General features: G+C 40.4%; 1 protein-coding gene across 4 annotated transcripts in view; it reads left to right on the top strand.

Moving 5' to 3' along the window:
- Positions 1 to 1,193: 1,193 nt before the first annotated feature.
- The window catches only part of Lepr (leptin receptor), a 98,216-nt gene continuing 74,454 nt past the window's right edge, over positions 1,194 to 24,955 (top strand). For 2 of the 4 annotated variants that reach the window (NM_146146.3, NM_001122899.2), the window contains exons 1-4: positions 1,963 to 1,995; positions 12,067 to 12,126; positions 17,324 to 17,653; positions 19,617 to 19,740. In NM_146146.3, coding sequence (NP_666258.2) covers positions 12,087 to 12,126; positions 17,324 to 17,653; positions 19,617 to 19,740 — 494 coding nt within the window. In that variant the 5' untranslated portion in view covers positions 1,963 to 1,995; positions 12,067 to 12,086. Of the gene's footprint in view, positions 1,996 to 12,066; positions 12,127 to 17,323; positions 17,654 to 19,616; positions 19,741 to 24,955 lie in introns of all 4 variants that reach the window. The other 2 variants (XM_017320002.2, NM_010704.2) reach the window with 2 other exon arrangements.

Below are 24,955 nucleotides of genomic sequence, written 5' to 3' on the forward strand. Positions count from 1 at the left end.
ATCCTTTACCACAGCTGAGCTAAAACGCCAGCAGGATTGAGCCTCAAAGGTGCCCGGTTAATTAGCATGCACACGATATGTGGAGCGACTGACTCAAAGCCTGGGGCGAAGTGGACACTCCATGCTGTGTCATAGTGCAGAAATGTGTCTAGGTGGGGGATATGTAGGTGGGGTACACTTTGCCAAAAGTGATGGCTTGATGGCTGTGGTTAGCCTCCAAGCAATGCTTGGGACTCCAACAGAAATGGAGAATTTGAGGTCTGCACTTTTCCTTGAGGCAGTCATTTTCTATAATGCACAGGTTTTCTTTTCTTTTTTCTCTTTTCTTTTCCTTTCCTTTCTTTTCCTTTCTCTTCTTTTTCTCTCCTTTCTTTTCTTTTCTTTTTCTTTTCTTTTTCCTAGCAAGTATATAAAGTCATGATTCCCTCATGGCACTTGCATACACATATCCTCTTGCTTTGCTTCTCTTTACCCCCTCCACCAAAGCTTAGCATTTCTAGGTTAATGTTGCCTACCCCAGATGCCCATGAAATCTTTTATGCGGTAGTAGTGGCATTTCTGAATGAAGTGGCTTTAACATATGATCTCAGGGCCACCACTTGTCAGAACAGTGTCACTGAAAGGCCATGCCTGTGGGGTGGGGTGGCAGTTTCTGTAATGGCTCATCTCATGGGATAGGAGCTATGCTCTCAGTCCTGTGGTGGCTGGGTTAATTCAGGCAATTCACTTGTAGAGCCCGTTTTTTGATGGCCTTCCTAGGAGAACGATGGTCAAATTAACCTTGAGAGACCTTTGCTTGTAACTGAGGATTTACCCAGTCTAAATATCTCTACTCACTTTCATCTTTACTGTTTCTCTTTCAGATCTACTGTACAGCTGGGAATTTTATAAATGCTTATGTCCTCCTTCCTCAAGTTCAAAGAGAATAATGTAATACATCAAGTCCTCAATAAACAGACATAGGAAGTAAGCAGATGAGTGAGTCACATTTTGAGCAGAGAGCAACAAATGTACTTTGAGTTTGGATTCTGACTCTCTAAGGACAGATTTTTTTCCATCCATCCATCCATCTATCTATCTATCTATCTATCTATCTATCTATCTATCTATTTTGTAACCTGCTACGTCAAATGTCATTGAGTTCCAGGATGGAAAACGAAGTGTTCATTAATCAACTAGATGCAGGAATGCCCTCTTTCCCTTTGGGACAAGTAAGGCTGAGGTGATGGCTGATGCACATCAGGGGATAGGGAGCTCCTGACTGTCCTATTGGAGGGGTAGGGGGTAAGGGTCTTTCCTGGTTCTCTTTCCCACTTGGCACTTTCCTTGCGATTATTACTGCAGCATACCCCACACCTGCTGCTGTAAAGGCCAGAGAGGACAGAATCAGCCCTCAAAGCTTCGCCCAAGCTCCTCGGCCACGCGCGCAGCGTCCCCGCCGCGCAGTCACCTGAGTGGCCAGTGCCCCGCAGCGTCGCGCCCGCGCACGAGTGGTCGGCACCTTCTGAGCCAGCAGCATAGAGCCCAGGCATCCCTGCTTTACGCCACTCCGGGACACAGGTGGGACACTCTTTTAGTCCTCAATCCCTGGCGCGAGGCCACCCAAGGCAACGCAGGACGCAGGGCGTTTGGGGACCAGGCAGCAGACTGGGGCGGTACCTGCGGAGAGCCACGCAACTTCTCCAGGCCTCTGACTACTTTGGAAACTGCCCGGGGCTGCGACATCAACCCCTTAAGTCCCGGAGGCGGAAAGAGGGTGGGTTGGTTTGAAAGACACAAGGAAGAAAAATGTGCTGTGGGGCGGGTTAAGTTTCCCACCCTCTTCCCCCTTCCCGAGCAAATTAGAAACAAAACAAATAGAAAAGCCAGCCCTCCGGCCAACCAAAGCCCCAAGCGGAGCCCCAAGCGGAGCCCCAGCCGGAGCACTCCTTTAAAAGGATTTGCAGCGGTGAGGAAAAAACCAGACCCGACCGAGGAATCGTTCTGCAAATCCAGGTATGTTGAGGCCATCTAAGGCACTGGGTGTCGGGGCGCGACGCTACTCGTGGACTCCTGCCTGCAGAGGAGTTCTTCGGAGGGGCCTGAAGGGTCTGTGTGTATCCAGACAGTGACGCAAGCGCAGCGACAGCGCTCCGGACCCAGAAACATAGCACCTGGGTTCAGCTGTGGTTTCCGATTTATCTTCAGGGGTGTGTGCTTAGCCTAACCTCCATGGGTTTCTTGTCTATCACATTTAGAGGGTTGGATTCATTTCAGAGGGCTTTTTAATAATACCTCAGGTGTGCCTCATATTAAAAATCTAGACTTCTGTAATTGCTAATCTTGCTAATTTCATGAAACTAAAAGACTCCATTGGTCTTGGGTTGGGGTTTTTATGTGCATTAACAATCAATGTTTTCAGGATTTTTCAGTTAATAGTGGTAGGGAAAACATAGCATTTGTAAAGAATTTGGAAATATATAATTAATACAAGAATAGATCACCTGGCACTAAAAGAGTCATGTTACCTTTAAGCCAATGTCTGCAACACTGAAAAACTGAATAGAAAAAGGAAGAAAGAAGTACCGCAACTACATAAATAACCTGTGGCTTTCACACAGTACTTTTTTTTTTTTTTTTGTATTGTATATTTGGAAGAAAAAAATTGTAGAAAGCCAAAAATTGTAGCTTTCTCATCAAATACTGTGTGGCACTTGTGGCTTCTTAGCATAAAGTTGTGTGCAGAATGTTTAAGAAGTGGTTTTCCAGACCACTTCAGAGTGTCTCTGAAATGAATCTCAATAACAGAGACAGCAACTTCAGTGATATGTTTAATAATCTTGGAATGAATCCCAGAAAATAGTAGAGGTTAACTAAACAGATCAATCAGAAATTAGTACTACACACACACACACACACAGTAGTACTATAACGTGGCAGTGTACTTTTTGCTTAATTTTTGAAAAACAGAACACCTTGACATATGTGGGCACAGAAGGAGACAGTAGCTTTTTTTTTTTTTTTTAACCACATAAAATATTTTACTGTTGGTATTTTTAAAATTGTTTGGGATTTAGACACTGCCAGTTAGGCTAGGCATAGAAGCATTTTTAGCTAATTTTGTTGGCTATGGTCTAAAATGAAATAATGTCTTACCACCCACAAATGCTTTGTGTGCAATCTAAGAAGCAAAAGGACTTTGAAGTACTCCTTTATGAACACAGTTTAACTTATTTTCAGTTCTTTCTCTGTCTTTTGGCTGGGAAGAACGTCGACCAGTTTCTCTGTGGTCCTCATAGTACCCCCTGAAGCAGAGGCTCGGTTCCTTTGAAACTGAGCAGACTGAAGTGGATCCTGTGCTGATTAGCTAGGGAGCCTTAGAGCTCAGATACCCTGCTGGTGCTTGCTTGAAAAACAAGGGGAACACTGCAGGCATCTGCCTCTTAGATCCAGGCCAGCTCATTCACAGCTTGGGGAGCTGTGGAGCTTGGCAGAGACCCTTTTCTCTTTTGCAATGTGGGGCTCTACTCTCCTATGACTTTATCGAGGAAAAACAGTCATTGCTTCGCCCTTAGATCACTAATACAGGACCAAATGGTTTGTGTTTGTGAAGTGGGAGGTCTTGGAAATAAGGGGGGGAAAAGCCAAAATAAATGAATTCTTTTGGCAGATACTGTATTGCATTTTTTTTTATCCTTAGAGGCAAACACTCATACTAAAAAATATGTCCTGTGGAGTTAAAAATGAAGAGAAGGCTTACGCTCAGTTCAAATTCTTAAGATTTTATGTGATTTACAAATTCCAATTTTAATTAAATTAGAAAAGTGCGAATGTTCACCTACTGGCCAGACTTTGCACATACATGCTTTTGGGGTTTTCTATTTGGATTTGATCTTTTACAGTTCAGAATATTTCTTCTGAAGCACACACCCACACCATCAAACAAACAATGTGTAGCTCAGGCTGATCTCAGACTCATTTCGTTGCGGAGGATGGCCTTGGGTTTCTGGAGCCTCTGCTGCCTGGATGCTGGGATTGCAGGTCTGGCCCACCTGGTGTATGTAGTGCTGGGAATCAAACCCAGGGCTTCCTAGGCAAGCACTCTGCCGAGTGAGTGGCACCTGCAGCTCTTTTAAGTAATATCTGCAAAATATCTGTTGTCTTTTCACACCCATGATCTTAGTCTTTAGCTGTTTTTAACATTTGAACCCTGACAACTATAGGGAGAAATGCATAAGATGATTGTATTGGCTGGTAAGCCAAATAGCGAATCATTGCAATGGGCAATTATAAGAGCAAAGCTTTTCTACTCATTATTTAAGAAAGATAACATGACGATGTCCAGACTCGGTGCTTGCTTCTTCCTTACCACCAGCCTTGTTTTTGCCTATTTTAAAAGAAAAAAAAATCATGAATGTTGAATGTATCTTTTTGTAGATTATTTAGGCTATATATTGTGTCTGTAATATTGTTATTTTCTTCGCTTCCATTCAAAGCAAAATATTATTAATGAGCTTTTTATACTCTCTGTGTTTTTACTCCCCCCCCCCTCTTAAACTCATTCCTATACAGTTTTGAATGCTCTGCCCAAGTTCTTCAAGGCCTAGGGAACTGTCAGGTAGGTCTCTGATGACATCAGCTTTGCCATTTGGTCTCAGTGTTCATTCCATTCTGGCAGCCTTGTCCCGGCCGGGCTGCCACATCTTCTCCCTGATATCCAGGGTGGCATGGTTTGTGCTTCCCAAATTTCTTTTTCCCAGGCTCCACCCTTCTGTCTGCTTTGGTGGTCCCCTCTTCAGAGTCTTTGCTCTGTATTCTCTACTCTTGAAAATCCCATGTGATCTCTGTGTACTGAGTACTTAGACCATGACAGTTCATGTCTTGGCTTCCTGCTCTGAGCCTTGGACCTCTTTCCCCAGCTTCCTGCTCAGCATTTCCTCTTGGCTGTCTAGTAGGCATTTCTATATATTCTATTTCAACATGTTCCAGATAGAATCTTCATGGTATGCTGTCTGTCATCCCTCTCATCTTATTTAGGCCCTAAACCAGGGAGTCATCATTGATCCTTTACATTCTATCATAGCTCATATATATCTACATATACGTGTAAATAAATAAGCTTTGCATTATTTTAGAAATAAACCCAAAACACAATCATTTCTTTTACTTCAGTGGCCATTACAGACTGCCCTTATCCTTGTATTATTCCAAGGGCCCATTTATTAGTCTGTTTGTATCCTTTTTTTTTCTCTTTAATCTATTCTTTAAAAAGTTTTCCTTTTAAAATACATGGTAGGGGCAGGGCAGATGGCTCAGTAGCTAAGATTGCTTGTTGCTCTTCCAAGAAGACTGTGGTTCAGTTCCTGTCACCCATATTGGACAGCTCACAATCCACTAACTCTTAGTTCTAGGGGACTCTAATATCCACTTTTGGTCTCTGTGGGTATGCACATGCATGTGCACAAACATATACAAAATAAAAATAAAAATAAAGTTTTATGTATATGGGTACTTTGTCTCTATATATGTAAGTGTGCCATGTGTGTCTCTGGTGCCCATGGAGGCCTGAAGAGGGTGTCAGATTGACTACAACTGCAGTTATAGATGGTTGTGAGCTATCATGTGGGTGCTGGCAATCAAATCAAACATGGGGGGGGTGGTCTGTGGAAGAGCTAACCACTGAACTATCTCTGCAGCCCCTAAAATAAAAATCCTAGTAAAACGTACACATAGATCCTGACCCTTTTCTGCTCCAGATACTCTGGTGGTTTTCCAGTTCTCATGTTGTCAAAGCCCAAATCTTTGTAATAATTACAACCCCTATGGGGTCTTGTATCTATCTCTGCTTCCTCTTCTTGGGCTTCTGGCTTTCCCTGAGTATATCAGCAACCATCTTTGTACTTTAGCTTCCTCTGCTTGGAGCTCTTGCCTCTGGGATGTCTACGTGGTTTGCTCTGTTACACACATTTCCCTGACGTCTTTGTTCAAATGTCTCCAGGCAATAGTTGAACTTGCCCGGCTTCTTATTTTGCAATGTATATATTTCCTGTTTCCTTTGCTTTTTTTCTCCATAGCGTTTAATTATGTTGTGAAATGCTGTGTGTGTGCTTCTCAGTTTCATTACCATCATGAGGACAGAAGTTTTAATTTTGTGTGTGTGTGTTCCATTCAGTCTCAACTCTAGGACTTAGAAGTAGTGTGCCTGAATTGTTCAGGATTTTTGTTTGTTTGTTTGTTTGTTTGCTTAATTTTGTTTTTTCCTATGGATTGACTGTTCTGACTAGCTATTTTCATTGACAGAAATTCAGTGGTTCTTAACTTTCCTAACCCTGCAACTCTTTAATACAGTAATTCCTGTTGGGGTGACACTCCCCCCACACCATAAAGTTATGTTATTGCTACTACTTCATAAGTGTAATTTTGCTACTGTTATGAATCATAAGTTAAATATCTGATGCACAGGATATCTAATACGTCACACCCCTCAGGGTCATGACCCACAGGTTGAGAACTACTTCTTTAGATGAAGTTATTAGTTACTTTTGAGATTACATGATCAAATAAATATATGACAGATATAACTTAAGGTAGGGAAATCCTAATTTAGGTCAAGATTTCAGAGGATTCCGGCCTTAGTTGCTTGTTTCAGTGTGCTGCAGCAGACTGGCATGGAGACAGGAGGGTGTGGAGGAAGACAACTGTTCACATCATAAATGACTGGAAGCAGCTAAAATAATATACCCTGTAGGAACCCACCTCTTTGAGTTAGATGACCCCACTCCCCAAACCTTCAGAATTTCCTGTTCTGTGGAGGTGTAGAGCAAGGGTTCAACTCAGTCTCTTGAGATTCAAACTGTAAGAAGGATTAGAATACATTTACAAAGTCGAAATTCAATATGGATTCTTAGGTTGCTTTTTTTTTCTCTTCACCCCACCTCCCACCCCTACTTGTTCCCTTCCATACTGTTGCTATAACAGAATGTCACAGATTGAGGAATTTATAACAAAGAGAATGCAAATTTAGCTCAGGATTATGGAGGTGGAAAATCCAACAACAAATGGCCACATGTACGGGATGTTTCTTGATGTATTACAACCTGGCAGAGTTGCAAACAAGCATGAGACAAAGGCTAAGAAGGCCAAACCCAAGCCAACCCAAAATGCTCCAGCAATAGCCTTAACTTGTACGTGACCTTAGCAATTCTTGTTAAATCGTAACCTGCCAATAATGCTACAGTGTAGGCTGAGCTTCCAACACGTATGCTTTGAGAAACATTTTTGAACAATGGAAGTTGATCATTCAGAATGCAACATGAATTTGGGTACATGGCGCAAAATAAATTTTATAGGATAAAAGTAACAGTCAAATTATTAAGTTGCCAAGCAACAACAAACCCTAAACAAATGGAAGCAAGCAGAGCCCGCTAACGTAAGCCTTTACTCGCAGCACTTGTAGGAGGAGCTCCATGAACGCAGTCAGTCTGGTCTACACTGGGAGTTCCAGGCCAGCCAGAGCTGCATAGTGAGACCCTCTTAAGTATAGTAATTATCTATACTAAATAACAGCCAAAGGTTTCAACCAAGCAGAGATTCTCAGAAGCTTCTATAATGACGTTCTAATCAGCTTTTAAAAATGTGAAGTCATGTTTAAGAACAGCTGTTACCAAATGTCTGCCTCTTGAAGGCTAGGACAACTTAGTTTTTCCCAGAATTATATTTCCTCATTTTGCTTCGACTGACAGCTGTGATTTGGGGTGCCTAAACTATGAAAATTAAGAAACTATAAACAGGAGATAATCAAACAATTGTATGCTGTATCCACCAACAGAATTTCTAAGCCAAGCTGGTCAGTGTCTAGGAGATGAAAGAAGATAAATCGCGCACATACATCACATACATAGTTGTGTGTGTGTGTGTGTGTGCACAGAGCACATGCTTGTGCATGTAAAAGATGGGGAGAACGAGACAGAACAAGAGAGAACGTGACCACTGACTCATTTTAAACAGAGAGAAAACCCACTGGCACATACATAAATATTCATTAATTGTAATGGCTATTATGTTTATAAGGTACAGCCTTTAAAACCATACATATTAATTATATTAGACCTTTGTGGGATAAGAACTTGGGTTTTAGAACAATGTCCGCTGGTCACCCGTGTGACTAAGGGAAGGACTTTCACCCAGAACTGATAGAAGGTTTAGACTAGTCCTTATCAAGCAGCGCTTAGGGCTTGTGGCTTCCTAGTCTTTTGCTAACACATTCCTAACTTATGAATCAGTTCTTCCCTAGGATTTCCTATTGTCTCTTACTGCTTCACATGGCCGATCGCCGCCATCTCCCTGTACTGACTGACAGTGGGCTTTACATTCCTCCCTGTTCTTCAGGGAAAGGGCAAGCAAATCTTCAATTCACTTTTGGGGAACTGATGAACTTAAGTAAATATAATATGATCCACTTTATAAATAGTTGAGTTCTTTAAATATTAGACTTTAAAGATACATGACCATAATTTAGTTAGACTTATTTATTTTAAATTATTTTATTTCTTTATTTGTTACTTTATTGATTTATGTGAACACATGAATATGAGTATGTCACAGCACGTGTGAGGAGGTCAGAGGACATCCTGTAGGAGTCAGTTCTCTCCTTCCACCCGTGGATCCGTCCTGGGGACTGAACGCATGCTGTCAGGCTTGGCAGCAGGTGATTTTGCTAACAGAGCCACTGTGCCAACCCCTGGTTTAAAAATTCAAACTTTATTCTTATAAGAAAAGTACAAAAAATAAATAGTTTAGTTAAGGAATTCTCTTTTAAGAGATTTTTAAAAAAGATTTATTTTGTTTTATAGTTATGTGTGCAGGTCCCACTGAGGTCAGAAGAGGGTGTCAGATCCCTGGAATTGGAGTTCTGTGTGAGTCGCCTGATGTGGTTGCTAGGAACCAAACTTGGGCCCTCAGCAGGAGCAGTACCTGTCCTTACCTGCTGAGCCATCTCTCCAGCCCCCTGTTTTCTTTTTCTTGCATTTTATTGGTGTCTCATGTGTGATACGATTTTTCTTACCCTCGGTGACACAAACATGGGCCATATTAGATCAGATTAAAAGTTGATAAAGGCAGGTTAATTAGGAGACAGCTCTCCGGTAGGTTCACTGATGTCTCAGGAGCAGGTCAATGAAGTAACACATCTAGGCTAAAGCAAGGGGGTTTTATGAATCTTGGACAAGGGGTGATGATGCTAGGAGCTAGGATTGTGTTCATCCGTGGTCAAAAACTGAGCCCCCAGGAGGTGCTCTCAAATGAGTTGCCGGAAACATGGAGACAAGGACATGTTAGCCCGCAGTTTTCTCTGAGGGGTGGGGGAGTTTTTCTGTGTGGGAGGGATTGGGGGAAGGAGGGCAGACCATCCTACCAAGATGATTGGAAATTTTTGTTTTGTTTTCTTTTGTTTTGTTCTGAGATATGATGTAACCCTGGCTGGCCTAAAACTCACTATATAATCCAGGCTGGCTTCCATTTTTATGGCCATCTTAAGTCTCTGCCTTTCTAAATGCTACCATTATAGGAATGTATCATCCAACTTGGGAAGAAGTCCTTTTTAATTTACAACAGATTTGAGGGGCCAGAGAGGTGGCTCAATGGTTAGGAGCACTGGCTGTCTTTACAGAGGTCCTGGGTATGGTTCCCAGCACCCACATCGTGACTCACTACTGCCTGGAGCTTCAGGGGCACCAACATTCTCTTTTGGCTTCTTTAAGCATCAGGCATATTGATGAGAATGTACGGCAAATTCCTATTCTTAGTGAATGAATAAAAGTAGGCATATATAAAATTATAAGGGCACTAGAGATAGATGAAGCTGTAAATATATTTTGTTAAAATTTTGGCTCTTGAAGAAGCAGTGGTTCATATATATCTAGATAAAAAGCTTAAATGTCTTTTATTTAAGTATGGAATACAGGCTTCTTTAGCAGAAAACACAGAAACATTAGTAGCAGATGGAGCCACTTGCGATATTTGTCAAAGCAAGCAGAAGGCCAGAATTGGTTTTCTAATTTACAAATGTTTCCATAGGCTCGGAGATTGGAGATCACTGGAGCCAGTTGTAAATGACTTTTGCTCCGTCTAATCTCTCATTCAGACACTAACTGAGACTGTTTTGTTTTATATTTGTGGATTTGGTAGATCAAAATGACAACGTAATCATTAGTTATAAAAATGAACCGTCTGATCTTCCTCTGGAAACCCATAACGTGATCACTCAGTAGAACAGAGAGTCTGATTTTCTTTTGTTTCGAGTTTAAAGTAACAACAGATGAGCAATCGATGTATTTACTAGGCCCTCAGTGTCGGGTGCACTCTGCAGGGTGGGTGGCTGACTGAATAGCTAAAAGTCGTCATGCATTCCTTTCAGATCAGACTATGAGTGAGCTTCCGGATTCTCTTTAAAGATTTCTTCAAATTTTGTACATTTCAACCAGCCATTTTTCTCTGCCTAAATTCCTAAATAGCTTTAAAAAGCGTTGTTTGTAAGCTACAAGGCTGTATGTCACCTAGGTTAATGTATTCAACAAATATTTATGAGTACCTACTATGTTTCTAAGAAGAGATAAATACATCTTATTTTTTAAAACTCAAATATAGGTATGGGGGAGATGGATCCGCTGGCAAAATGCCTGCCACATAAGCAGAGGGACCTGAGTTTTCACTCCTAGAACCAGTGAAAAGCTGGAGACAGGGTCATCCTCTTGTAGGTCCAGTGCTGGAGGGCTAGACACTGGAGGGTCCTTGATGTCCATTGGCCAACCAGCCTGGCTGAATTCATGAGCTTCAGGTTTAGCAAAGAGACCTGTACCAAAAAAGATACAAGTGGAGAGTAGTTGAGGAAAGACACCAACCACGTCAAGGTCATGCCACCACATGCAAGCACACCCAAATGGATGCCTCTCATGTGCGCATGTGTACACATCCACTAGCAGGTGTGCATAGCACACCCTCATACGTACACATATGCACGTACTACACACACAACACACATGCACATAACATAATGCACATATGTAAACACAAATGCACATATGTAGAGTACATTACATATATATCACATACCCATTGTGTTGGCTAGTTTTTTTGTCAATGTGACATAAGCTGGAGTCATTTTGGAAGAGGAACTCTCAATGCAGAAAATGCCCTCAACAGATTGGCCTGTGGAAAAGCCTGTTATGCAACTTTTTTGATTGATGATTGATGTGAGAGGGCCAGTTCACTGTGGGCATTTTCACCCTGGGTTGGTAGTTCTTGGTGCTGTAAGAGAGCTGGTGGACGAAGCTGGTAAGGTTCCTGCCTCCAGGTTCCTGCAGTTAGTACCTTAACTTCCTTGATGATGATGGATCAATCATTGTGTGGAAGTACAAATGAGATAAACCCTTTGGTCCCAAGATGCCCACAGTAATGGAGACCCTCCACTATATAAATACTCTGCTTAATATACTACACTACACACACACACACACAGACCACACATATACACCACATACTGCATACATGTATACACACTATATACACATATAAACATATTACAAAATACACACAACCACACATATACATCATACATACATACACATATATACATATCACATATACAAACATATAATAGGCCACACATATGCAACACACATGTACACCCCAAACACATATACATAGCATACACCCCACAAACACACCATATACATATACAACACATACATCATATCCTATCCACACCACACACACATATGAACCATACATTCACATATCATGCACATACACACACATATACACACACATACACAACCACATACACCCCACATAATATTCAACATATTCACCATAATACTACCTCACGCTACAAACACATACACATATGACATACATACACACAAACCAATATAATATATGAAATGGTTCTCTGATATTGACCCAATATATTTGAACATGGAAGTTTGAAGACGTATTTGTAATCTTTTTTCTTTTTTTTTTTCTATAGACTGCCAGTACATATGAATTTTTCTATGTGTACTGATTTGTGTTTGATTTATTGTTTTCCAGGTGTACACCTCTGAAGAAAGATGATGTGTCAGAAATTCTATGTGGTTTTGTTACACTGGGGTAAGTGGCACACACCTTTGAGTTTTGGGGATGATATTACTATAGAGTGTGTTTCTAAAGAGGAACTTTATGTTGACTGATACCTGGTACTTTGTGGTCCCAACCCATGTCTACGAATAGCTGTTCTGTAGTTCCATAAGAACATTTTGTTTCATTTTATCTATTTGATTTTTTTGTGAGGTTGGACAGTTAATTGACTATCTTTCTTTTCTTTTTTGGCTTTGTTTTGTTGTATTTATTTATTTATTTTAATACTTTTTATTAGGTATTTTCCTCATTTACATTTCCAATGCTATCCCAAAAGTCCCCCATACCCTCCCCCCAACTCCCGTACCTACCCACTCCCCCTTTTTGGCCCTGGCGTTCCCCTGTACTGAGGCATATAAAGTTTGCAAGTCCAATGGGCCTCTCTTTCCAGTGATGGCCGACTAGGCCATCTTTTTTTTTTTTTTTTAAAGCATGAATTACATATTTAATGAGACTGACAATAATATCATATGGGTAACAATTTTTTGTCAAAAGTGTTCAAATAATCTTTTTTATAATTATTATTAGGTATTTTCCTCGTTTACATTTTCAATGCTACCCCAAAGGTCCCCCATACCCACCCCCCCAATCCCCTACCCACCCACTCCCCCTTTTTGGCCCTGGCGTTCCCCTGTACTGGGGCATATAAAGTTTGCATATGTATCAAAAGATGGCCTAGTCGGCCATCACTGCAAAGAGAGGCCCATTGGACTTGCAAACTTTATATGCCATCTTTTGATACATATGCAGCTAGAGTCAAGAGCTCAGGGGTACTGGTTAGTTCATATTGTTGTTCCACCTATAGGGTTGCAGTTCCCTTTAGCTCCTTGGATACTTTCTCTAGCTCCTCCATTGGGGGCCCTGTGATCCATCCAATAACTGACTGTGAGCATACACTTTTGTGTTTGCTAGGCCCCGGCATAGTCTCACAAGAGAGAGCTATATCTGGGTCCTTTCAGCAAAATCTTGCTAGTGTATGCAATGGTGTCAGCGTTTGGAAGCTGATATATTTCTAATGAGATTTTTAGTTCATACATTTCAGTTATCTTGTTGGATTTTATTGGTCTTAGACAACTTTTAGAATTTCAAAAAAAGTAATAGAGTTTTAGCTGCGCATTAAAGCTCCATAGAGAAACAGAACTGATGATGGTAATAATGTGTGTGTACATGTGTGTACACATATGTGCACACATACACATTAAGATGTTTATAAGCAGCTGGATCATGTAATTACAAAGACTGAGTGGTTCTAAGATTTGCAGTTGGGAAGCTGCAGACCCAGGAAACCCAGGAGAACCAGGAGAGCCGATGGTGTCTAAATGCAAAGGTCTGAAACACACACACAGACGCACATGCATACAATTTTATTCACATGTGTAAAGACAGGTTTACTTTTGCAGTAATGACAGTATGTGCTCTGAGGGATATTATCAAAGAATGGTGCTCACCTTGGCTAATGCTTGTCAATTTTGTCTTTTTGAGAACTTCCTTTCTAACAGGAGTAGGGTGATGTAGCATTGTGATTTTTGTCTTGGTTTATCTGGTGATTAGTGAAGCTGAACGTTTTCATACACACACACACATACTACCACACACACACACACACACACACACACATACTACCACACACACACACACACACACATATATATATATATATATCACACACATATATATATATATATATATATATATATATATATATATATATATATATATATATATATATTTGTTTTATTGTCTTGGTGCTTTGCCTGCATGTATGTCTATGTATCACATAGTGTCCATGGAGGCCAGAAGAGGGTGCATGTCTGGAACTAGAGTTCCGGAACTAGAGTTCCAGGACTTTGTAAAACACCACGGGTGTGCTGGGAATTGAACCTGGCTTCTCTGGGAGAGCAGCAATTGCTGCTAACTGCTGAACCATTTCTCCAGTTCCTTGTACATCTTCTCTTGGCAGATGTTTGCTTGTGTCTTTTGAATATCTTAAAGTACGGTTATTTTTAGAGTGCTTTTCTTTTTTTCTTTCTTCTTTTTTTTTTTTTTTTGTTTCCATAACAGCTTTATTTACAAACTGGAAATAACCTAAATGACCTTAGACAGATAAAAGAATAACCAAATCATGGTAAATCTGTAGAAGGAAATATTAGTATACAAAAGTAAATATGTACAATATGGATGAGTGTCAAATATTTTAAGTTAAAGAAGACAGGAAAAATGCACATTGTATAATTCTTTAAAATTCTATGTACTAGAGCTTTAAGGGATGCAGTTTAGCCAGGCCTGTAGTCTAAGCCCTCAGAAGTCTGAGACAGGAAGAGCAAGAATTCAAGGCAAGTCTGATCCACAGAATGAGTCCCTACCCCGAAGAAGATGCAACCTAACTTATAGTGCCAGATAAAGCCCACCCAGATTTAGTAGGGGAGGGGCTTTCATGTGGAAGATGGAGGGGAGGGGACAAGGACTGTTTCTGAACACAGTGCGTTCCCATCTTGGTGAATGGAAAGACAACAAGCTCAGCTGAGAGATGCAAGAGTGGAGACAGTTGTCCTGTAAGAATGGAAGCAGCTGTCCTGCATGCAGCATGCAAGAAGAGAGAGCAGGATTTTATTGGGGGAGGGGGGATGCCCACACATACCCATTGTTGAGCATGCTCAGTTGCAAGGTTAAGGAATACATATTCAAGTCTCCCTTCATATTCCCAGTAACTATATCTCCCTCCCAACTTCATGTCCTTTTTTCCCAATTAGTGCCACAGATATGTGGTCCTTTGTTTATTTTGGATGTGAGCCCCATATTAGACATACAGTTTATAGACATTTCACCCCATTCTGAGGTTTGACATATGAACAGTCGCTCTGTTGCGTATGTCCTTTGCAGTGACGAGTCTAGAGTTTGACATAGTCTTTGTCTATTTTTGCTGTAATGGCCAGTGATGTAGGAGTCTGTCCCAAAATATCATGTAGCTCTGTGTTGGTGTTTCCTGGATTTACTGTAGTTTTGTCATAGTTGTAGGTCTGCTGTTTAGGCTACTGACCCATCTTAAATTAATTTTGTGTATGATGAAAGATGAGGATATTTCCTCCCTCCCTCCTTCCCTCCCTCCCTCCCTCCCTCCCTCCCTCCCTCCCTCCCTCCCGCTTGCTTGCTTGCTTGCTTGGCTTATAAATGTCCATTTTGCCCAGTGCCATTTACTAAACAGACCATTAATTCCCCAGTGCATTTCTGGCAGGCAGTTTTGTTGAAGCGTAGTTGGTTCGGGAAACACAGTTATTCCTGAGTGTGTGGTTGTGAGCCATTGATTCAGGTGCCTTTTATGTCAGCACTGAGCTGCTTTAGCTATATGACTTGGTCCTGTGTTTGGAATCAGACTTATTCTGTTTCCTTCCATCAAAACAGGGTTTCTCTGTGTTGCACTGGCCGTCCTAGAACTTGCTCTGAGGACCTCTGGCATCAAACTCAGAGATCTGCCTGTTTCTGCCTTCTGAGTGCTAGCTACAATTAACACGCGTGCTCTGCCATGCATGGCTGGAGTCAACTTTGTTCTTGATCTTGAATTTCTTTGGTTTTGGTAGTCCTTTATGGTTCCATATGAACTTTTGTACTGTTTATTTCTATTAAGAACGTTTTTGGCGTTTTGATATGAATTGCATTGAATTTCTGCACTGATTTAGGTAGTAGATTTTTTTAAATAGATATTCTTTCAGTTGTATGAAAATAGAATATTTTCCTATTTGTGTTGTCTTTTTTACATCCATGTTTTATAGGTAGTGTAGAAATCTTTCACTTCCTTGATGCTTTTAAAAATGTAGTTATTATAAATGGGACCTCCCCTCCTTTTTAATTCCAGTCCCTTTTCTTTTGAGACAGGGCTCTCATGATGTTGCCCAGGCTGGTCTTGAAACTGATGGCCCTAGGGAACCTTCAGCCTCAGCCTCCTGCGTAGCTGGAACTACAAATGTTCTATAAGCCTTTTTTTTTTTTTAAATATTTTTCCTGTGTTTTGATGATCATTGTCATCTAAAGTCTATAGCTCATATCAGTATTCATTTTGTTCATCCTGTCCCTTGGACAAATGCAAGATGACCTTTCCCCACTGCTATAGAAATCAGCGTTCCTGCCTGCTTATTCATCCTTCTGCTCCATTGAAGTCCTGGCAAGCAGTGGCCTTGGTGGCATCATGCAGATGTGCTATTGCGATGACTTCCTAGGGATATACTTGTAAATGTCCTATGTCTCCATGGCTTGGTTTTATACTTCTCTTTTGAACTGAATATTATGCCTTTGTCTGAATTATGCGGCTTATTTATCTATTTAGACACCAAAGAACATCTTTCTTTACACTTTCTTCAAAACTCTCATTACATACAAATCCGTATACAGTTCTCAGAACTCTCTGTGCTGGTGAGTATACACAGTGAGAAAGTCATCAGATTATTTGGGTTCATGTGTAAAATGAAGATGTATAGCGAGTCAATTGTTTATTTTCAAAAAGCCCTTGTATAAAGGTAAGTGTAAAACGTGAGGCTTTTGGGGTACAGTTCCGTGAGTGTTCTTAGTTTTATGTTTAAAAGGTCATGGATCATCCACAGTATGAGTTTCCTGGAGGGAATGTTGTTTTGGGTCATTTCCTGGTCAGTGCATGGGGCGTTTCCTGTGACATCACACATCTGGAGGCTCCTGGGAAGGTTTAGGAGACCGTCAACTGTCTCTAAGTCAAAGACAAACTCTCTTCGAGAGCGTTCAGTGAAAATTGTTTACACGCTGTTGTGAGTCTTTTGATGAATTTTAAGAGTGCTTTAGTGCTTATTGATAAATTAAGCACTCTGATATTCCTTATTTATTCTGAAAAGTTAAATAATTTTCATATAAAAAGGAAGAAAATTGATGTAAATTTTTTTCATACTAAAATGTAAACTTGTTAGATTAATGAGGAAAATTGATGCAAGGATTTCCAGAATCCTGGAATTAGTTCAGTAAATATATCACACTCTCAAGTCTCCTTCTCTGGAAGGTAGACGCTCAGGGTTGTTTATTAGACTCCGATCCAGCACTCTGAAGGTTAAATATTTCTACTTGAAAATGCTCTACCATTTAATCTCAAGTACTTCCTAGTTAATCTTCGTGACAATGATGGCTTGTTTTCTCTGTCTTTTTGCTGTCCTAGCAGAATTTCTTTATGTGATAGCTGCACTTAACCTGGCATATCCAATCTCTCCCTGGAAATTTAAGTTGTTTTGTGGACCACCGAACACAACCGATGACTCCTTTCTCTCACCTGCTGGAGCCCCAAACAATGCCTCGGCTTTGAAGGGGGCTTCTGAAGCAATTGTTGAAGCTAAATTTAATTCAAGTGGTATCTACGTTCCTGAGTTATCCAAAACAGTCTTCCACTGTTGCTTTGGGAATGAGCAAGGTCAAAACTGCTCTGCACTCACAGACAACACTGAAGGGAAGACACTGGCTTCAGTAGTGAAGGCTTCAGTTTTTCGCCAGCTAGGTAAGTACTTTTATGCCCCAAGTATATATAGTGTTGTGTTCTGCCTGCATTCAGTAATATGTTTCAATTCTGTGAAACTTCTATGGATTAGATGTCTTTTTATGTAATTAACATATATTATAATTTTTATATTATTATTAAAATTAGGGCTCATTGTGTAACTAGTAAATAAATATGCTCTGATAGTTTTATATTCTATAAAACTGTCATTAAAGGAACTCTTTTTACCTGTAAATACAGTGTTTGGGGTGTAAATTTTCTTGGAAGTAGAAAATGCACACTTTAAATAGATAAAATATCAAATTATTAACAACACTGTTGAAGTAACTAAATTTAAAAATATTTCTGAATTATAATGAATTATGCAGGTTAAGAATCTCTCTGAAACAATCAATACATGTTATGCTGAGTGAGTTTAATTGTTGTCATAAGGATTATACACCCGAAAGCTTAGCTAATTTCGTATATGAAAATTAGAGCAACAAAATTATTTCTAAATTTTTTGAAAGGACAGAGAAGACTTAATTGAGTCAATTAGATGAAATGACTCAAAATATGGGAAAATAGGTATACATAAGTAAGGACTCTTGTATAGTATTAGCTGGGATTTCACAGTTGATGCTAATGACCCCTCAGTCCAGGTAATTCTTCAGACCGACCTCTGTAATGGAGAATGCTTAATGATATCCCTGGTCTCTACCCAGTAATAAAGGAAATATCTCCAGCCACTATAGTGGCATGCGAGAGACAAAGACATGCAGGAGGATTGTCAGCTCCAGTCCAGCCTGGACTACAGAGTGAGACCCTGTCTCAGCAGGCAAACCAAGCTAAAGAAATCTTCAGATGTTGCCAGATGTTCACCCATCTACTCAGTTGCTCACTTTTGATTATGTGGGAAAAAAGCACCCCATGTTTAAGCCAGTTTAAGAGTAAGAAAGGTTTGGAGAGATGGCTCGGTGGGTAAGACACTTGCTGCTCCTGAAGAAGGCACAGGTTTAGGTTCTGCCATTCAAGTCAGCAGATTCCCAACCACCTCTGACTCCAGTACTAGATGATCTGATGCCTAAGTTAGTAAGAATAATTTCAATTCAGTTCATAAATAGAAGGAATGCCTTAGTCAATCTATTGATTTTTAAATATGATAAGAATGAACAGAGCCTTAATAATGAGTCTTGAACGATAAAAACGTTATCACATTCTTTACTTCTGGAGGGGAAATTTCATAATTTTGTATGAAAGTGGCTAATAAGCAGGTAATTTCTAAGGGAACTGTTTTTGTGACTAAAATGAATAGGGTAAATAATAGCTATCATTCATAGATTCATAGTAAGATTTCAATTTGTTACTCTGTCACATAGGTTTCTCCTTCATACAAGGTGCTCAGCAATTGGGAATACGTCTCATTTGGAGAAATATGTTAATGTTGTCTCAAGTTAGTTTTGTCTTGTTAGTCATAGATTTTTTTTTAAAGATTTACTTTCATTTTTTGTTTACATACATGTATGTTTTTCTGTATAAACAATGGCACATGCGTTCAGTTGCCCGTGGAGGCCAGAAAATGTTCTCCCATCTCTCGGAGCTGGACTTACAAGGGGTTACAGGTAGTTGTCTTATTTGATGTAGTGATTTCCCTTGAAAAGGAAACATGAACTGAGGGGAATAAAAGTGAGTCCCATCCTGTTTAGGTGGCTTGAGATTAAAATGAAGTTGAGGAATAATAATTGAATTTCATTCTCTGATTTACAACAGGCTGGAGTGTGATGGGGGCTAAGGGACTAAAATGAGGGTCGAAGGAAGACACTGAGTGGCTCACCCAAGTACATCCCTACCCAGGCCTGTTTTCCCCTCTCAGAATGGGCAGCAGAAGTTGTATCAGAACACTGCTAAATTCAATTTAGTGCTTCTCTTTCACTGGGTTGTTGAGAGTGTTTTTCAGGATTAATGCAGTTTATTTTTAATGCAGGTGTAAACTGGGACATAGAGTGCTGGATGAAAGGGGACTTGACATTATTCATCTGTCATATGGAGCCATTACCTAAGAACCCCTTCAAGAATTATGACTCTAAGGTCCATCTTTTATATGATCTGTGAGTACCGACGAAATTAATTTGGTTGTCTGTATGACCTGATTTGTTTAAAGCACAGAAGTGGATTATACCCCCCCCCCCATCCCTGCACCTCTTTTTGCAGCCGTGTACATCGTAGAGAGTGGCTTGGATGTCTTTTATACAACAGTCTTCTCCCATTAGATTTCCCCTCTCTTTTCCTGTTTGTTTAGGTACAGAGATACTGCAGATATGGATGGACAAAAAGAAATGTGGATGTTGTCAGATATGCCTCTGTGTGAATTGCCTAATGTGTTTATTATATAAATTACCCCATGCTCTTTTTGATGCATCCCCATCCACTTGCTAGATGTGAGAGGTTTTTCTCTGTGTACAAACCACATGAAAAACATTGCCAACCAGAATGGCTTTAAAAACTTGATATTGGTGAAAAGAAGTTAAATGGATGGGAGTGGGAGGTGTGTTAGAAGGACTGTATAGTCTTGTTGAGGGACTGATGTGATGGAGAGAATGAAGAGTCTCTAGCTTTCTAATGATCTGGTGAATTCGAGAAGCCAGTAGAACTCAGAGCCGCCATGGCAGGAGGACTTGGGTTTCTAGGCAGTTCCCCCTTACAGGGGCGGCCTTCTGGGGAGGGCAGCTAGATTAGAGATGTATCCACGAGAACACCCAAATTGAAAGAGCTGATAATGCTTCATTAATGAAATGGAATGAGGAGGAAATTAAAGACCCTAGTTTCCATTGTGTGCTAATTAATTGAACTGTCATAAGAGAAAAAAAATAGAGTTTTCATATAGCTCTCTATTTTAAAGATTCTGGGAGAGGGCAATGTGCTTAAAATGAAACAAACCTTTCACTTCTATCTTTAAAACCACCTACATAGTAAGATGTAAAAGAGAGAGAGAAGGGCTTTAAAAAGCCATCTTCTGGACAGGGCACAGATATTGAAATCACAAACTCACAGTGGTTGTGGTTGCTTACACTGAGCCTGTTCAAGGCTGGCTCTGTCAATAGTCAGTCATGGGTGTGTGAGGGTTTCATGGGGGGGGATCTACTCTATGTATTAGTTAATTTTTGTAATAAAACATCATGACCAAACCAATTTATAAAAGAAAGAGTTAACTTGAGCTTATGGTTTCAGAGGATTAGGGTCCATGATGGCAGAGCAAAGGTATGGCAGCAGGGATAACTCACATCTCAAAATGCAAAGTAGGAGGCAGAGAGTGCCTTGGGAATGGTACTAGTCTTTTAAAACCCCCTTTTAAAGCCAACCCCTAGTGACACACTTCCTCCTGCTAGGCCATACCTCCTAATCCTTCCAAAATAGTTCCACCAATTAGGAACCAAGTATTCAAATATATGAGTCTGTGGGGGCCATTCTTATTCAAATAACCATACCCTCCATGCTGAACTAATAGCTACAGATAAATTCTGGGAGAGGAGGAGTCATTGTTTTTACTTGTGTACCCCCTGTTAAGCCCACCAGGCCTCAGGATCACTCTGGTGGCCCTGGTTAATGTCAGTAGGTCACAACAACAACAACAACAAAAAGACATGAATTATTTATGTTTAGTCCAGGTATTTTGAAAGACATGTGCTCATGAGTAAGCACACATGTCCCTTCTGTCTTTGGTCTGAAAAGCAGGCAGTGAAAGTGCGTCTCCTCTTATAGCACAGCCGAAGCTCTAAAGCTGTATCTAAAGACAGTGACACTGTACTCACATATATAAAATAAACCAAAATAAAAGAATCCAAATTCCAACAGGAAGTGCTGGTGATAAAAGGAAGAATGAATGTTTGTGAGGCCTTCAGCCTGTGCCACAGTTACTTATTGGCTTTTTAAACAATGTGTATTTTGTCAAGTGGAATTCAGGTTGTGCCACCCAGATGGCCATGTGAGCTATTACGTACATTGAGCCCCTCTGTGGTCTCAGTTGGTGACTAAAGCGATTGTTAAGGTAATTCCTTTGATGTGTGCCATTCTATTTGTATGAAAGAAGGAAAATTATTTTTTTAAAAGTGATTGAATAAAGAGTCCCAGGGCTTGAAAAATTTACAGCTAAAATTTAGGTGAAGTTTAGTTGATTTCTCTGAGTCACTCTGGTCAAAGGGGACCACTGATTAGATAATCAACTCTAAATCCAAATAAGGACACTTAGCCTATTGCATTTCTCCTTAGCACTTCCTTCCCACCTTATACCAGGAAAGCTTTATACTGACTTCTTATACATTCAAACCCTTGGTGATTCATTGTAAGCTATAGGCAATGGGCCTTTATTCTCATTACTTCAGTATGCATAAATCATTATATAACCCATCATATACTTAAGGAGAGATCTCACATGATCATCTCAATTGATACAGGAAAGACCTTTGACAGAGTTCAACATCACTTTGTGGATGAAAGCTTTGAAGAAATCAGAAATAGAAGGAAAATACCTCAACATAAAGACCACATATGACAGACCTATAGCAGTGTGTGCATCTCTGTGTATATCTATATTATTTATATGTGTGTTTGTAGGTCTGAGTCTATAGAGGGGATCATGAGATGAGAGGAAAATATCTTAAGGAAGGTGGGAAGTACAATAATGAAATACACATAGTTGGAAAGCAAAAGTGGAGAACTAACCCAGGTTAGCTCCCTAGCCCAGGTTAGAAAAGCAACTGCAGAGGAGAAGAGGCCATATAGGAGCAGTGGAGAAGGAAATGGCTGAGACCAAAGTGGACAGGCACATAGCTATGAAGAAGTCGCAGTGAAACCTAGAACTTCATATTATTACCTAAGCTATAATTAAAAATAAAAGAAAGCCTCAAAAAGGTATAAAAAATGAAAAAAAAAACAGCCAAGAGGAAGTGTCAAAGTGTCAAATATGAAGAGTTACTGCCTTCATCTCTGTGGTAGACTATTGATTCACTGAGACCTTGCACCCAGCTGTAAAAGGAGAAAGATGCTGAGTTACAGTTGTCCCCCAACAGCCGTGCTCCCAGTGATGCTGCGTTCCTATGTATATGTCTGTGCTCAATGACCATGTCTGTAAATAACAAAAGGAGAGTCAGGGCAGTGCAGGTGGTGCTCGGTCCTGCACAGCTAAGTTAGCCATATTAATTTATCTTTAAGATATACATAAGAGAGCTGAAAATATAAAAGTAACTACACTTGTAGAAATACTATATCTGTACCTCTGTGGCTGCCTTTTTTTGTAACTAGTAATTGTCGAGACAGAGGACTGAAATGCACCTGGGATAAATTGGCTTACCAGCCAGATACATGAGGGAAAAAAAAATCACAATTAGATTCTAGTTAATTTCCTTTTTTGGCCATGTTAGAGAGGGAACCAGCTAACCAAATTATGATCTAGCAGATTTCACAACCAACTGGTTGCACTGGTTAAATTTTGTCAATTTGACACAAGTCTAGACATACTTGGGACATAGTCTCAGTGAGGGGCTACCTCCACCTCACTGGCCTATGTGTACTGGCTAGTTTTGTGTCAACTTGACACAGCAGGAGTTATCACAGAAAAAGGAGCTTCAGTTGAGGAAATGCCTCCACGAGATCCAGCTGTAAGGCATTTTCTCAATTAGTGATCAAGGGGAAAGGTCCCTTGTGGGTGGGACCATCTCTGGGCTGCTAATCTTGATTCTATAAGAGAGCAGGCTGAGCAAGCCAGGGGAAGCAAGCCAGTAAAGAACATTCCTCCATGGCCTCTGCATCAGCTCCTGCTTTCTGACCTGCTTGAGTTCCAGTCCTGACTTCCTTGGTGATGAACAGCAGTATGGAAGTGTAAGTCGAATAAACCCTTTCCTCCCAAACTTGCTTCTTGGTCATGATGTTTGTGCAGGAATAGAAACCCTGACTAAGACACCTATGTATTTGTCTGTGCAGCGTTTTCTTGACTGCTGGTTGATGTGGAGGGCCCAGCTCTCCTGGACAGTGCCATTCTGGGCAGGTGGGCCTGAGTTAGATAGAAATCAAGTCAATAAGCAACAGCCCTCTGTGCCTTCTGCTTCAAGCTCCTGCTTTGAGGATTTTGTGGACACATTCCCCCATAATGGGCTTGACCTGTCCACCAAATAACCCCTTCTTCTCTCAAGCTGTTTTTGGTCCTTTTTATTATTATTATTTAATAGAAAAGAAAGCTAAAACAATCTAATTTTTAAATGAGAACAGTCATGATTGTCAGTGGAATGTACTTCCATAGGGTGGATGGATAAATCCCTGACTTGTATCTAGTTGTTAGGACATTCAGTCTCCCACTTGCTGCTCAGTCCACATGGGCAGTTGCTCTCTGTGGCATAATCTGCCAGGATTTACAGACCTTCTGCTTATGTCATGGTCCATGTATGCTATATATCCATGGTCATCCTTTGCCTGAGGTTGGGTGTGGGGACTTATAAAATAGCCTACTCAGAATAGAAGCTCGGTGAGTTACCATATCCATCCATGTTTAGATTTTAAAAATCAGTTCTGGTGTCCAGTCATCAGTGCTGGCTCCATTTCTGGGTGGAAGCTCTTTGCTTTTTTTTCATCAGTGAGGAATCTCTGCTTCTAGGGTGCTTATGCCCAGAAAGGCAATTTCTCCTGAAAGGCTGGGGGCTTGGAAGCCAGCGAGAACATACGTTGTCCTATGTCCAGATTCTGATTTCAGGGTGTTGGTTACTGTTGAGTGTCATGCCGGGATCTTTAGCTTCCAGATCCAACCCCATTTTGACAACCACTTTAACATCTCTGAATGCTTTGATACTGATAATGATCTTATGCATAGCGCTTTGTATGGCAAAGTTTTATAATAAAGCTTACTTACTTAGAAATGTTGGGATCTGCTTTAAAATAGTAATTAAAGGTATTATTTTATTTTAAGGAAATCACCCCCTTGTTCCATTAAAATTCACAAAAGACATCTTTCAAAGTGTGAGAAAAAAAGAGTATATTTTTCCAGGAGCTAAAATCTGATATTTAAAAAGGATTTAAAAAGCCCCTATAAATATATCCTCAAAGGAAAAGCATTGTTTGAGCTCAGATATTAATGTTTGTCTGAGCACTTGAAGGAGGGAAGCTCTAAGAAATGTGATATTCTGGGACTGCTTTAGACATTTATTTTACACCAGAGAGGAAGTTCTTCCTTTCCTTTTGTAAGGTCCCTACTGTGTCCAACCAAATTCTGAGCTGAGTGTGGGTAACAGTGTTTATCACACACTTTTTTTTCCTAGAAAGACGACACACACAACTATT

The sequence above is a fragment of the Mus musculus genome, chromosome 4 (genome assembly GCF_000001635.26).
Source record: "Mus musculus strain C57BL/6J chromosome 4, GRCm38.p6 C57BL/6J".
NCBI lineage: Eukaryota > Metazoa > Chordata > Mammalia > Rodentia > Muridae > Mus > Mus musculus.